The 16,575-nt window shown below is 40.8% G+C and overlaps 1 protein-coding gene across 1 annotated transcript in view; it reads right to left on the reverse strand.

The window, feature by feature from the left end:
* Positions 1-16,575, reverse strand: part of RHAG (Rh associated glycoprotein) — an 87,777-nt gene that overhangs the window by 5,085 nt on the left and 66,117 nt on the right. Inside the window, exon 9 of the mRNA XM_073625120.1 lies at positions 13,692-13,765. Coding sequence (XP_073481221.1) covers positions 13,692-13,765 — 74 coding nt within the window. The remainder of the gene's footprint in view (positions 1-13,691; positions 13,766-16,575) is intronic.

The raw sequence follows: 16,575 nt of genomic DNA on the forward strand, positions 1-16,575 counted from the left end.
AGCTGTGACTGAGGAAGTAACTTCCTATACCACCTCAGCTCCAGAAGGCTTTACCCCCTTCATGACCAGGGCATTTTTTGCTATTCAGTACTGCGCTACTTTAACTGGCAATTGTGCAATACTGTATGCAAATTAAATGTTTTATCATTTTTTTTTCACACAGAATTTTTTTTGGTGGTATTTAAACACCACTGTTTTTTTTTTGTTTTGTTTTGTTTTTCGTGATATAAACGAAAAAGGACCAAACATTTTGAAAAAAATATATAACTAAAAAAACCCATATAACTTTTCTACTTTCTGTTCTAAAACATATCCAATAAAAATGTGAAATTTCAGCCAAAATGTATTCTGCTACATGTCTTTGGTAAAAGAAAATCCCAATAAGTGCATATTACCGTATTTATTGTCGTATAACATGCACAGGCGTATAACACGCACCTTAATTTTAAGAGGGAAGTTTCAGGAAAAAAACGTACATTTTAAATAAAGAATTTTGAAGCAAAATAAGGGTTAGTGTCCATCAATGCAGCCTTATCAGTGCCCATTAGCAGCCTTGCCATTGCCCATCATTACAGCCTGATCAGTGCCCATCATTACAGCCTGATCAGTGCCCATCTGCAGCCTTGCCCATCATTGCAGCATGATCAGTGCCCATCTGCAGCCTTGCCCTTCATTGCAGTCTGATCAGTACCCATCTGTGGCCTTGCCCATCATTGCAGCATGATTTGTGCTCATCTGCAGCCTTGCCCTTCATTGCAGTCTGATCATTGCCCACCTGCAGCCTTGCCCATCATTGCAGCATGATTTGTGCTCATCTGCAGCCTTGCTCATCATTGCAGCATGATCAGTGCCCATCTGCAGCCTTGCCCATCATTGCAGCATGATCAGCGCCCATCTGCAGCCTTGCCCATCATTGCAGCATGATCGGTGTCCATCTGCAGCCTTGCCCATCATCGCAGCATGATCAGTGCCCATCTGCAGCCTTGCCCATCATTGCAGCATGATCAGCGCCCATCTGCAGCCTTGCCCATCATTGCAGCATGATCAATGCCCATCTGCAGTCTTGCCCCTCTTTGCAGCATGATCAGTGCGCATCTGCAGCCTTGTTATTGCCGAAATAGACAGAGCCAGATCTCCTGTGTATTCATCTCGGCTCACAGTCCCACCCCTTGGCCCAGCTCCTATGATGGACATAACACAAGTCCAATGGCGGGATGTCAATGCTAGGAGACGGGACTGGGCATGACTGCCAAGTACACAGGAGATTCGGCTCTGTCTATTTCGGCTCATTCCCTCCTTCCCCTCCGAGGCAGCCGTTCGGCATATAACACACACACACAATTTTCCTCTGATTTTAAGGGGGCAAAAGTGCGTGTTATAGGCCGATGAATACGGTAATTGGTTTGTGTGCAAGTTATAGCGTCTACAAACTATGCTATATACTGTATATTTGAAAATTGATCTTACACGTTGCTTGCTGTTACAATGATAATCATTGTAACAGCAAAGTTTAACTGTCATGAATGAATGGGTTACATTCATGACAGCTGTGATCACTAGTGATCTGTGATTGGCTACAGCTAATCACATGGTACAGGGTTCTGTGATTGGCCCAGGTACCATGTGATAGCTATGGACTAATCACAGCATAGGAAATACAGCTGTCATGAATGAATTCATTCATAACAGTTTTCTTGACATTGTTGAAGCTGGACATTCGATTAAAAAACAAAGGGTTTATGGGTATTTATAGAGGCTGCAGAAAATGACCCTCTATTAATATCAAATTTATTATGGCTTGATCCTAAAGACCGCTTTAAAATTCATAATCTCATAACTAAACACTTCTTATCTCTCTGGGATAAACTAAAAACCAAATATCAGTTACAATCTCCACGCAATCCTCTCCTTTCTTTTATCAGAAATCCGGCCTTTTATCCGGCATGGATCTACCCAAATTCTTTTAAAGCTTGGACAACATCAGGCATTCAGACACTAAATGACTTCATAGCATCTAAATCATTCCTTTCATTCCCATCGCTTAGAGAAAAATATGATCTACCAAACTCTGAGATATTTAGATATCTCCAAATCAAAAATTTCTATACACCATTCCTAAAGGGGGATACACCATTATCCCAATTATCCATTTTTGAATCAATCTGTACAAAAGATCCATTTGCTAAAGGTACAATTTCATCACTTTATAATCAATTATATGGAGTAGCAAATCTTAATAGACCCTCTTACGTTCAGAGGTGGGAGGAGGACCTGGGACGAACTTTAGAAGACACGGACTGGTCTAACATATGGCTCACATCTAAGTCATCTTCACCCAACATCTTAGCACTGGAGACAAATTATAAAGTCCTAACTCGCTGGTACCTTGTACCCGCTAGAGTGGCAAAATATTCACCTAATACCTCAGCTCTTTGTTTTCGAGGATGCCCAGAAATAGGCACATATTTACACATATGGTGGACGTGCCCAGTAATCCAAACCTTCTGGAAGGAAGTCTTCGTGATTGCATCTAAAATATTTAAAAAAATAATACAACCAGATCCATATTTAACTTTACTTAATCTAAAACCAGAATGGTTAACACTCTCTCAATTCAAACTTATGATCCAACTAATAACGGCTGCAAAACAAACAGTGGCCAAGGCATGGAAATCTCCTACATTGGTACTAGCAGAAACAATTCACAGAATGAATAATATAATGTCCCATGCTAAGATGGTAGCCATCGATCAAAATCAAATTCCAAAATTTAAAAAACTTTGGCATCCTTGGATAAAACAACAGTTCCTGTCAAACTTCAATGACTCTGTCCTGTTGCCATGGTAACAGATTAAATGACTTACAGAGACACCCATTCTAAGGCTTCAAAGAGAACTAAAAAGAATAATAAACTGACGAGCGGGACAACCTTGTGGACCATACCTCTACCTTTCAACCCTTTTTCTTCTTTCTCTTTCCTTTTCTCCACCTTACGATTAAAGCTCATTATCAGAATTTATTTGACCTATATACACTCTACTTGTACACAATATGTATAGTAGGTATAAATCATTTAAATACCTACAAAAGTAACTAAGGAAATGATATATATCTTTAATTTAGGTTTACGTAAACCCAATGTTTAATATTTGAAATTTAATGATATTTACCTATATAAACCCTACTGTAAAACAATGAGCTTACTTTATAGATCCTTGTAAACTTACTTTACGTATCTTTATAACATTGTATACTCAATAAACTTCTTTTGACAAGGAAAAAACAAAGGGTTTTATCAGTGATTTTCTTCTATGCATCTTTTATGCAATCCATCAATATGAGATTAGTTGCCTGTTCTGATTTTTTAGTTGACATCTATGGTAGTTCAGATACTGGAAGTGTGATTTAAAACACATAGTACAACAAGTCCCTTATTGTTGGAGGGAGTTCCATGGGACTCAATATACTGTTAATGATTTAGTTGGTAATTGACCCAGCAGCCAAAGCAGTAAGCTGATGTTGGGAAGGAGGATAGCATTGAGAGCCTCCAGATACACCCCTTGACAACTGGAAGAATATGCGTGGCCAGAGCAAGTTAGAAGTTGCAGCTTGCAGTATTAGTTCTTGAAGAATTGTTGGGAACCACTAGGTAGAAACTGAACCATCCATTACTTTATTTTTCAGATGTCGTCAATGATGCATTGGGTAAATGATTTAGCAAAACCTGTTGGGCCACTTTGTGCAGCAAGCATATTTTTAATATCCCAGCTGTTCAGGTACAGTACACTGCTGTTGGTCCATCCACAAACAAATAAATAAATTACAGCATATGGGTCTGAGTCACTTAAGGACCGAGCCTCTTTCTGAGATTTGTTGTTTACAAGTTAAAAACAGGGTTTTTTTTGCTAGAAAATTACTTAGAACCCCCAAACATTATACATATTTTTTTTTAATAACACCCTAGAGAATAAAATGGCGGTTGTTGCAATACTTTCTGTCACACCGTATTTGCGCAGCGGTCTTACAAGCGCACTTTGTTGTGGGAAAAATACACTTTTTTGAATTAAAAAATAAGACAACAGTAAAGTTGGGCCAATTTTTTTTTTATATTGTGAAAGATAATGTTACACCGAGTAAATTGATACCCAGGCTTGCTACAAATTTTAATTGTTCTGGTTACACAACTGAAGGTAAATTGTTGCCAAATCGATATGTAAACACCAGGGAAAATCTACTAGGAAATGTAAACACTTGCTGGCAGTCAGATAATTACCTATTATAAAAAGGGTAGGGTTGAAATGGTTATACCAGTTCATGGTTGAGACTGGCATCTCCAGCAATTCCCTGCACAATTAAAGTGATCCGAGTAGCAATTGAGCCGTTGCATTATTTTTACAGGGTGGCAGAAGGGGGTCCCCCCCTCCCACCGCTGCCTTTACAGGGCTATCTCATTCAATCGACCAGCAGCATCGGCTTCCTAGGACAGTGAGAGGAACTGATGTTGTGTGACATTGATCATGCATCAATCATGCATCGATCATGGATCATGCTTTGAAGGCCAGAGGAGAGATATGGGGTCTGATAGACCCAAGATCTCTCCATAAAGAGGACCTGTCATGACCCATGCTATCACAAAGGATGTTGTTCATCCCTTATGAAAGAAATAAAGTTGATAAAAATAAATAAAAAATAAAGGTACAATGCAAAAAAAAATTCAACAAAGTAAATAATTTCATGTGGCCCTCGCACCTCTCCTGCAGCTGTGGCAATCTGCTCGTTTCTGCCCCCACCTTGTCTCAGCAGTCGGTAGCAGAGAGGAGGACAGAACTCCTCTGCCAGATCTTGCGCTTCTCTGTGCAGCCGTGGAGCGGCTCATCTCTGCCCCCCCCATTCAGCAGAGAGGAGGACAGAATTCCTGCTACAGATCCTGTGCCTCTCTGTGCAGCCCCCCCCCCCTTGTCTCTGCCTTCCCTGGTCTCAGCATTCAGCAGATTCAGGCAGCTGACTCCAGCCCTCCTCTGGTCCTCCTCCAGACCCTACACTTTCTGCTTTCCAGCTCCACCCCCAGCTTCTTAGCGGCAGCAGCACAAGGTAAGGGGGTGCACTGTGATGTAAGGGAGGGTGGGAGATTTTTGACTTCTGATGGTGGGGGGGGCTCTTGATATCTGATGTAAGGGGGATGGAGTGCTCTAGACCAGTGGTTTTCAATCCCAGTCCTCATGTACCCTCAACAGGCCATGTTTGCAGGTTTTCCTTTATCTTGCACAGGTGCTTTAAATCAGAGTCAATGGCTTGGTATTTTGGACGGCTATTTTTTCTAAGAGAAATTCCCAAAACTTGGCCTGTTGGGGGTACTTGAGGACTGAGGTTGAGAACCACTGATCTAGACATCTAGTCTTATGCCGCGTACACACGTTCGGATTTTCCGACGGGAAATGTTCGATGTGAGCTTGTTGGCTGAAAGTCCGACCGTGTGTATGCTCCATCGAACATTTGTTTTCGGACTTTCTGCCAACAAATGTTGGCTAGCAGGTTCTCAAATTTTCCGCCAACAAAACTTTGTTGTCGGACTTTCCGATCGTGTGTACACAAGTCCATCGCACAAAAGTTCACGCATGCTCGGAAGCAGAAGCGGCCGGTCTTGTTCGTAATGGAGAATTAACATTTGTGACGTGGCAAATTAGGAAATCTCCAAATGCAGCGCACAATTCTCTTCTTCTTTAATGGGATAATAATGAAGCTGCTTTGCTGGTGATACTGATGGAGTTATTGCAAATGAATTTTTAAGTGATATCAAGAATAAAATAATAATAGCGCTAAATGAAAAACGCAAAAAGAATAGCGCAAATCAACACTCTCTAAACTTCTACTAACACAGAATTAGCAGAAGGAGCCCAAAGGGTGGCGCTAAAGAGCTGAAAAACCACATAGTACTTCTAGTATGTCACTACAAACATAATTGTTGGCCAACATTTGGTGACCGTGTGTATGTAAGACAAGCTGGAGCCAACAACCTTCGAACAAAATTCCACGGTTTTGTTGTCGGAAAGTCCGATCGTGTGTACGGGGCATTACAAATACAGCCCTTTGGAGGAAACCATAATGCTGATGCGGCCCGTGATGAAATTGAGTTTGAAACCCCTGCTCTAACCCTTATCTCTCCTTGCAGAGATGGGATATCCTAAGTAACTAGTTTACTGCCAAAATGCATACAGGCAGGGCTGGCCTTCTTATCTGAAAGACCAGAATGCTTTACAAATAGAGTGTCATGTACCCTGTAATAAATGTTCAAAAAAAAATGTTGTGCAAATTATTTTAAAAGCTATAAAACTTTAGTTAATAAAATTTGATAAATTACAAAAATAATAAATTAACTTGAAACTACTTCAAAAGAATTAGAGGTGCCGCTCCAGGCTCCTGCCTGTCCAAATCGTGTGACTCCCACTGAGGGTGCAGGCTAGGGGTGTAAATGCAATATTAAGAAGAAACACCCCAGGTACCATACACCAGCAAAGCCCAACACTCTCTATAGTAAAAGCAACCTCAGCCCAGGCTCTGTCCAGGCCACACCCCCCAACTCATTTCACCCAGCCAAGGGGCTTAGTCATGCATAAGCCCCATGTGTGTGGGGGGGGGCAATAGGCATGGGGGGGGGGGGTCTGGACTGAGCCTTGGCTGAGGCCACTTTTACTATGGAGACTGTTGGGCTTTGCTGGTGTTTCTTCTTGTTCTTTCATTTAAAACCAGACATGTCCATTTTGTTTTGTTACAAATTCGTTTTCAGATGAAATTCAGCTTATTCATTCAATCAGAAGCATCCGAATGAAAGAAAGACTCTTGACGAATGTATACGAAATAGAACTGTTAGAAAGAGAAAAAATCCGAAAGAAAGAAAATCCGAAAGACCAAAAATCTGAAAATACGAAAATACAAAAGATCGAAAAACGATTCAACCTATAAGTTTAGTAAATCGATTAGATTTGAATATTTTTTTTTTGTCGTATTTCCTATTACATACAAATATATATATATATATATATATATATATATACATATATATATATATATATATATATATATATACACACACACACATAAATATATATTATATAGTTTTATACTTTATTATATTATAGTTATAATAATATATAATTAAATTATTAACTATTATTATAGTTTTTTATTATTATTATTTATTATAAACTATTAAATTGTAGGTAAAATAGCTGATGTCAGTAATTCTTCAATTCAGGTCTCTGCGCCATAGCAGCTAATTTGGGATAGATTCGATTTACATTTTTATTGGAATTTCCTTTTCAAATTTGGCTAAAGTAACTGTTAGTACGAATACATCCCAAGTTATGAATTATCCGAAGTAACGATTGCCACATCTAAACGAATGGAACGGAATTAATATGAATGCATTTGAAGTTATGAATTATCCGAAGTAATGAATTCTGCATCTAAACGAATGGAACGTAACGAATACGAATGCATCTGAAGTTATGAATTATCCGAAGTGACAAATGGCGCCTCTAAACAAATGGAATGGAAGGAATACGAATGCATCCAGAGTTACAAATTATCCAAAGTAACAAATGCCCCATCTAAACGAATGGAACGGAACGAATATGAATGCATCCGGAGTTACAAATGATCCAATCATATCCACAAATCATGCTGATCATAACTAATGATCCGATAAATGAAAAACAAAAAAACGAATGAAACAAAATGAAACAAATTTTTCAATAGTGCACGTCTATTTAAAACTACATGCAAACCCAACCATTAAAATTTCATATATTTAACATGTTAACCAGTTAGCAGCTGCCTCCTGTAGATTTACTGCTACAGGTCAGCCGCTGTGCGCAGAATCACGTATATATATGCGATTCTGCATTTTCAGGTAGGGGGCATGCATGCACCACTGGTGCACCGGCTGTGCAGTGATTAGACACAGCACAAGCCGATCAGCGGGTGCCGGCCAATGGATATCCGCTGACACTCACCATAGATGTTTAACCCCAGCCAGTGTCATTAGTACAGTGATAGTGCATATGTTTAGGACTGATCACTGTATTAGTGTCACTGGTTTCCACAAAGTGTCAGTTAGTGTCAGATTATCCGCCATAACATCGCAGTCCCGCTGATCAACACCATTACTAGTATAAAAAATAAATAGAAATTCCAGTATATACACGTTTGTAGACGCTATAACGTTCACTTAAACCAATCAATATACACTTATTGGGATTTTTTTTTACCAAAGACATGTAGCAGAATACATATTGGCCTAAACTATTGAAGAAATTAACTTTTTTTTTTTTTTTTTTTTAATTGGATATGTTTTACAGCAGAATGTAAAAAAATATTGTTTTTCTTTTTTTTTTAATTGTCAGCTTTTTTTTTTTGTTTATAGCGCAAAAAAAAAACCCAGTGGTGATCAAATGCCACCAAAAGAAAGCTTTATTTGTGGGAAAAATAGGACAAAAATTTCAATTATGTACAGCCTTGCATGACCACACATTTGTCAGTTAAAGTAATGCAGTGCCGTATAGCAAAAAAAAAGGTCAAGAGGTATAATTTCAAAAGTAATTTTCAATCTTTTAAAATCTGCAGGTTCCATAGAAATGCTATAAAGAACATTTTGATGGTCAAAGCAGGCGGTGAGGAGGTGACATCTCACCACCTGTCAAAAAAATCCTAGGAGAAGTTATCCACCATTGATCACTTTTCAAACTGGAGGCAGTATAGCCACACGTATGAACAAACCCTTGAAAATGGTATGGTCCACTGTTACCCCCCATCATACACCTGCCTTGAGAAATTCTATGCAGCCAGTGCTGGAGTGCATGCAGGCAGGACGTGGTTGCAAAGAGGTTGCAAGAGGTCAACAGTGCTGGGATGCAGCAAATGATGAATAATTGGGGGAAATCAATATTTTAATAAATAAAAATGGTAGTTATTTATGATACACAGAGCTTTAGCAATACAAATGCCATTCAGGGAATACAGAACCAAGTATCATTTTGTGGTGCTAAATCATTTGTGTGGAACATGGTAATGATAAAAAGAAAAGCAGTAAAATAGATCCCCTGCTGCCAGAAAGAATAGAATCCCATCAATAGATCCCCACACAATAGACTCCCCCAGCAACAATGGACTCCACCCCAACAACAATAGATTCCCTGCAGCAACAGTGAGCCACCCACAACACAGTATCACACCCAGTAACAAAATATCACACCCAGTAACAAAATATCCACCCAAGTAACATAACCCCCCCCAGTAGCAACAACAGATCTCCCAGCAGCCAGCAACATAATATCCCCCAGCAACAATAGATTCCCCATCAGCAACAATAGACCCTCACAAAAAATCAGATCCCCCCAGTGACAATAGATCCCCCAGCAGACAACATCAATAGACCCTCCAGCACACCCCACACCCCATGCTATTACATACATTCAGTGCTGGAGGTGCCGAAACTGCATTCCCCCGCGTTCCCGCTGAAAAAAAGCCCTGATCCTACCCATACCTATTCCACGTAGAATGCAGAATTACATTGACTGGGTATTGTTGTATATGTAACTGTACATCTGCCACTCAGGCATACCTCCCAACTATCCCTGATTTCGAGGGACTGTCCCTGGTTTAGAGCAATGTCCCTCTGTCCCTCTTTCCTCCTCATTTGTCCCTCATTTTGGTCTGATCTATATGGTTGTATATAAAATGCCCTTTTTATCTTTCAGAAAGTCTTTGCTGGTGCTAAACCTTTCATCCAATTTCTAAACTGTTGCATTTGTAAATTCCAAAAGTCAGTATAAAAGAATTGTATGGGTAAAAAAAAAACACTTATGTGTTTAACTATTTTTTTTTTTGTAGAATTCTCCTTTAAGGGGGTGTGGCGGGGGGGGGGGGTGTCCTATGCCTACATACTTCTGCTAATAGGTGTCCCTCATTCCTATCTCAAAAAGTTTGGATGTATGCCACTTGCCTGATATGGTCTACTTGCTGAGTTGAAAATTAAACTGAAGGTGTACAGGAGACAGATCTAGGTCATCTTTGTAATGTATAACCAGACATATAATTAATCAGATTACTTATTCCAAGTTTTCACACTTCTAAGCCAAGATCCAAAGACTTGTGGGACTCGGGGTGTCATTATTTTGGCCTAAAAGTCTCAGCACGGCATTGCAGTGGGATCATGTGGCATTATTGCAGCCCCAAATGTTTGTACTGGGTCAGTGTGGCTTAGCTGAAGATATACGTATCGGTAGCAACCATAAAATGCTAAGCTCATAGTCAATGGTGGAAGCTATAGTCATGGGAGAGATGGTACCATCATTCCTATTTAACAGCATTCTTCTCCATCCTTGTTTTAACAAAATAATGTTAATTCAGATCACCAAGAAGTACCAACATTTCAGAGCCACACAGGTCCCCCCTGATCACACTTCATTCATAAAGGTCCCTGCATGGCTTGGAAACACTCGCACTCCATGGTGACAAGTATGGTGAGGTTAACCACTTCAATACCAGGCACTTTCCACCCTTCCTGCCCAGGCCAATTTTCAGCTTTCAGCGCTATCTCTGTTTAAATGACAATTGCGCGGTTTCCACAAATAGAGCTTTCTTTTGGTGGTATTTGATCACCTCTGGGGTTTTTATTTTTTGCCTAACAAATAAAAAAAGAGGTGGCACCAATGAGGTGGCACTGATGGACACTGATGATGGGCACTGATATGCTGCACTGATGGGCACTCATAGGTAGCACAGATGGGCACTCATAGGTGGCACTGATGGGCACTCATAGACGTCACTGATGGGCACTCATAGGCGGCACTAATGGGTACTTATGGGTGGCACTGATGGGTACTGATTGGCGGCACTGATGGGCACTGATAGGTGGGCATGAATGGGCACTGATAGGTGGCATTGATGGACACGGATGAGTGGCACTGATAGATGGCACTGATGGGCATCACTGCTATGGAGACACTGGCAGGTATTGCTGATGGGCAGTGATTGGCATCATATGTGGGCACACATTGGCATCATATGTGGCCACAGATTGGAATCCCTGGTGGCCATGGGTGGACTACCTGGTGATCAGTGGTGGCCATCTCTGGTGGTCCTGGTGGCATCCTCGGGGAGGTTGCACTGATAACCAATCAGCACAGCCCCCCCCCAGTTAGGAGAGCAACCGATTGACTCTCCTCTACTCGCGTCTGTCAGACGCGAGTGAGGAAAGCCGATACGCGGCTCTTCCTGTTTACATCATGATCAGCTGTGATTGGACACAGCTGATCACGTGTGTTAGACTGGGCGTGCGCCGGCTTGCTATCCTGATCACGTCATATGACATCCGTTCAGGATAACAGAACCACTTTCCCAATGTCATATTGTTATATGGCGGGTGGGTAGTGATTAATAACCATTTTTCCTTAAAAAAAGGATGGTGTTCAGTTTCAGTCTTACTCTGGGATTAGACATTTGGCACGTTAGACCTAGGGTTTCTCAACCAGGGTTCTGTAGAACCCTAGGGTTTTTCCAGAGGTTGATAGGGGTTTTTAGACCTTGTACCTTGAGGCAATTTCTGCCTTTCAGATAAGTTCCCACTGACACCAATTATCTTTTTAACTATCTAGAAGCAGGTCGATTTTCCCAATGACCACAAATGTGAGGAGCATTCCTCCCACTGACTATCACACTAATGTATCATGAGTTGTAGGTATAGTCATTTTAAGCAGGTGTTCTCTAAGACTGGAAAGATATTTCAAGGGTTGAAAAAGTTGAGAAAGGGCAGGGATAAGCAATTAGCGGTCCTCCAGCTGTTGCAAAACTACAAGTCTCATCATGCCTCTGCCTCTGTGTGTCATGCTTGTGGCTGTCAGTCTTGCTATGCCTCATGGGACTTGTAGTTCTGCAACAGCTGGAGGTCCGCTAATTGCATATTGCATATCCCTGCCTTGGATTAATCTCAATTGGGCTTTTTTGGGAGGACTGAGTGACAGGCAGCACACAACAGCTTTAAAGCTGAACTCCAACATGTAAAAAAATAGCCTTGCAGTGGGGTCCTATAATGCTTAACTTATTCCTCACTCCCTGATAGGGATGAGCTCAAGATTCAGTCCAAACAAACCTTTACTCATTCATCGGGAGCGGAACTTCATGTATAATAGCAGTATTACTACCACTTTTATACATCACAGCTTCCTGCTGTTGACGTCATCGACTCCATTCGCTTACATGACAACATGACAGGAAATGGCGTAGAACTCCCCCTAAAATCCATATCAAACTGAAGGGTCCGGTATGCATTTTTTTTTTTTTGGGGGGGGGGGGGGTCTATGCATTTTTTCATTCTTGCTGAAGGACGTGTTGCAGCAAAAATCACATTTACAAAAGGGAAAAAAAAAAAGTTTGGTGGCAAATGACATTCATTGCTGGCATTGCAACAAACAAACCCTTTTCAAATGCCCCCCCCCCCCAAAAGAAAAACAATAGAAGACCCTCAGGGGGGTCTGTGTGCTTTTTTTTAAAAAAAAGAAAGAAGTAATTCAACCGACCATACTGTATGGCACATATTCCCCAAAGCAGTTATCAGAACTCCCCCCCCCATGCTATTTCTTGATACCCCCTTGTCTATTAGCCCATTTTTATTGGACAGATTCAGCTCCCATTGATTTCAATGGGGTTTGGGTTCACCATCCAAACATCTCCAAACCCCCCGCTTAACTGAACCTAATCACTACTCCCCAACATCCTTCTCTGATCTCCAATGCTCTGGAATGGGGATGGTACTTTTTGAGATGGGAATGAGGGACGCCTATTAGCAAAAGTATGTAAGCATAGGACACACCCCTGCCACGCCCCCTTATAGGAGAATTATGCAAAAAAAATTATTAGCTAATTTTTTTTTTTTTTTTTTTTTACCAATACTATTCCTTTATATTGGCTTTTGGAATTTACAAATGCAGCAATTTAGAAATTGGATGAAATGTTTACCACTGAAAGATAAAAAGTGCATTTTATATACAGCTATATAGATCAGACAAATGAGTGACAAATGAGGAGGAAAGAGGGACTTTGTTCCAAATCAGGGACAGTTCCTCGAAATCAGGGACAGTTCCTCGAAATCAGGGACAGTATGGGAGCTATGCGATGGGCATTTGTTGTCCTCACATAAAAGCTGGAATGCTGGTCCTGCATTTTATGCAGAAAGCCTGAAACCAGTGAAGTGGTAAAAAGAAGTACTTTAGGGGACCAGTTTCACAGAGCATTGGAAGCCTATGGTAAATAATGGAGTTTATTCGTCTACCCTTCAACTTAACCCATGTAGGTAGACCCCAATGCAGGGGTCATTTTTTGCTGTTGCCTGGAGTGAGGCTTTAACAAGCATTTTTGGTCAACAAATCAGTTATGAAGGTTAGAAAACCTTCGATGGATCATTTTTTTTACAGGACTGTCTGCATCCAGCACCTCTTTTTCCTTCACTGTCCTAAACAGGAGCATTACTGCAACTAGAACAAACTTGAGAGAGACGACTTTGTAAAATGGGTGAATTGCACATTTACATCCCACCGTTCTCTAATGTCTGTGGCCAACTTTCACGAGAACAATGAGAAGCATCACAGCACAATGTAGGCATGCATCTTCAGTCTATATGAACTCTCAATACTTACTTCCCAGTAAACTGTGTCATCATAGCAGCTCTGGTCAGGTGGCTGTCCCCAGAAAGGTAGTTTCAAGATAAACCCTAGAAAAAAAAACATTGTATTATGTTTAACACGTGAAAATTCTGTGGAACTACATGTGCATTTGTTCTGAACAATGGAAGGCAAAAAACAAATGTGTTCAGGCTATTCTTTTTCCGGGTTGAATTTTATTTAGCCACTATTTTTATTTTTTATTTTTTGCTATGTAAATGAAAAAAATAATGACAATTGTGGAAAAAAAAACAACACATTTTTCTTAGTTTCTATCATAAAATTTAGCAAATAATTTATTATTAATAATAATAATATTTTTTCTGCATACATTTAGGCTAAAATGTTTTCTGCTACACTTATGTGGTAAAACTAACCCCAAATAAGTGTATCTTATTTAGTCTGTGTGAAAGTTATAGATTCTACAAACTCTACAGTGCATCTGGAAAGTATTCACAAAGTGCTTCACTTTTTCCACATTTTGTGATGTTATTTCTTTATTCCAAAATTGATTAAATTTATTATTTTCCTTAAAATTCTACAAACAATAACCTATAATGACAACATGAAAAAAGTTTGTTTTAAATCTTTGCAAAATTATATAAAAAAAATCCCTTGTATATAAGTATTTACAGCCTTTGCTCAATAATTTGTTGAAGCACCTTTGGCACCAATTACAGCCTTAAGTCTTTTTAAGTATAATGCTACAAGCTTGGCACACCTATTTTTGGGCAGTTTCTCCCATTCTTCTTTGCAGGACCTCTCAATCTCCATCAGCTTGGATAGGCAGGGCCGGTGCACAACCGTTTTCAGATGTCTCCAGAGATGTTCAATCGGGTTCAAGTCTGCGCTCTGGCTGGGCCACTCAAGGACAGAGTTTTACCGTAGCCACTCCTTTGCTATCTTGGCTGTGTGTAGGGTCATTATCCTGTTGAAAGATTAACCTTTGCCCCAGTCTGAGGTCCAGATTGCTCTGGAGCAGATTTTCATCAAGGATGTCTCTGTACATTGCTGCATTCATCTTTCCCTCGATCCTGACTATTCTCCCAGTTCCTGAAAAACATCCCCACAGCATCATGCTGCCACCACCATGCTTCACTGTAGAAATGGTATTGGCCACGTGATGCGTGTTGCCTAGTTTCCTCCAGACATCATGCTTGCCATTCAGGCCATAGAGTTCATTCTTTGTTTCATCAGACCAGAGAATTTTGTTTCTCATGGTGTGATAGTCCTTCAGGTGTCTTTTAGCAAACTCCAGGAGGGCTGTCATGTGCTTTTTACTGAGGAGTGGCTCACGTCTGGCCACGCTACCATACAGGCCTGATTGGTGGAGTGCTACAAAGATAGTTGTTCTCCTGGAAGATTCTCCTCTCTCCACAGAGAAAAGCTGGAGCTCTGTCAGAGTGACCATCGGGTTCTTGGTCACCTCCCTGACTAGAGCCCTTCTCCCCCGAATTCTCAGTTTGGCCGGAGGGGGGGGGTCCGCTCTAAGAAGAGTCCTGGTGGTTTCAAACTTCTTCCATTTACGGATGATAGAGGCCACTATGCTCATTGGGCTGCGGGAATTTTTCTGTACCCTTCCCCAGATCTGTGCCTCGATACAATCCTGTCTTGGACTTCAGGGCTTGGTTTATGCTCTGACATTCACTGTTAATTGTGGGACCTTATATAGACAGGTGTGTGTCTTTCCAAATCATGTCCAATAAACTGAATTTACCATAGATGGACTCCAATCAAGTTATAGAAACATCTCAAGGATGATCAGTGGAAACAAGGCTGTAAATACTTATGTACTTGTGATTTTTTTTTGTTTTTTTATTTTCCATAAATTTTAAAAAATTTTAAACAAACTTCTTTCACGTTGTCATTATGGGATACTGTTTGTAGAATTTTGAGGAAAATTATGAATTTAATCCATTTTGGAATAAGCCTGTAACATAAAAAATGTGGAAATGGTGAAGTGATGTGAATACTGAAGTGCTGAAAGTGCACACTCTCAGGTTTAACTTGAGAGTACATCCAAATTGGAGGAAGGGTTTAGGAATTACAGCTCTTAAGAATAGCCACCCCTCTTTTTCAAGGGGCCAAAAGTAATTGGTCAATTGAATCAAAAGCTGTTTCATGGCCAGGTGTGGGCTACTAATTAGTTATTTCTTCATCAATTAAGCAGGTAAAAGGTCTGGTTCTAGGTGTGGTATTTGCATTTGGAATCTATTGCTGTGAACCTACATCATGCATTCAAAGGAGCTGTCCATCCAAGTGAAACAGGCTTCAAAAACTAAACAAATTCATCAGACAGATAGCAGCAACATTAGAAGTGGCCAAATCAACAGTTTGGTACATTCTGAGGAAGGAAGAACGCACTGGTGAGCTCAGCAACATACGAAGGCCTAAACTACCATGGAAGATAACAGTGGTGAATGATCACAGGATCCTCTCTAAGGTAAAGAAAAACCCATTCACAACATCCAGACAAGTGAAGGACACTTGCAGCCACTGTGCCATCAAACGTAGCCACTGTGCCATCAATTGCCGCCACTGTACCATCAAACACAGCCACTGTGCCATGAAACGCAGCCACTGTGCCCATCAATTGCCGCCACTGTGCCCATCAAACGCAGCCACTGTGCCCAACAAATGCAGCCACTGAGCTATCAAACGCAGCCACTGAGCCCATCAATTGCCACCACTGTACTATCAAACACAGCCACTGTGCCATCAAAGGCAGCCACTGTGCCCATCAAACGCAGCCACTGTGCCATATCAAATGCTCCCACTGTACCCCATCAAATGCTCCCACTGTACCCCATCAAATGCTCCCACTGTGCCCCATCAAATGCTCCCACTGTGCCATATCAAA

Source organism: Aquarana catesbeiana, linkage group LG04 (genome assembly GCF_042186555.1).
Source record: "Aquarana catesbeiana isolate 2022-GZ linkage group LG04, ASM4218655v1, whole genome shotgun sequence".
Taxonomy (NCBI): Eukaryota; Metazoa; Chordata; class Amphibia; order Anura; family Ranidae; genus Aquarana; species Aquarana catesbeiana.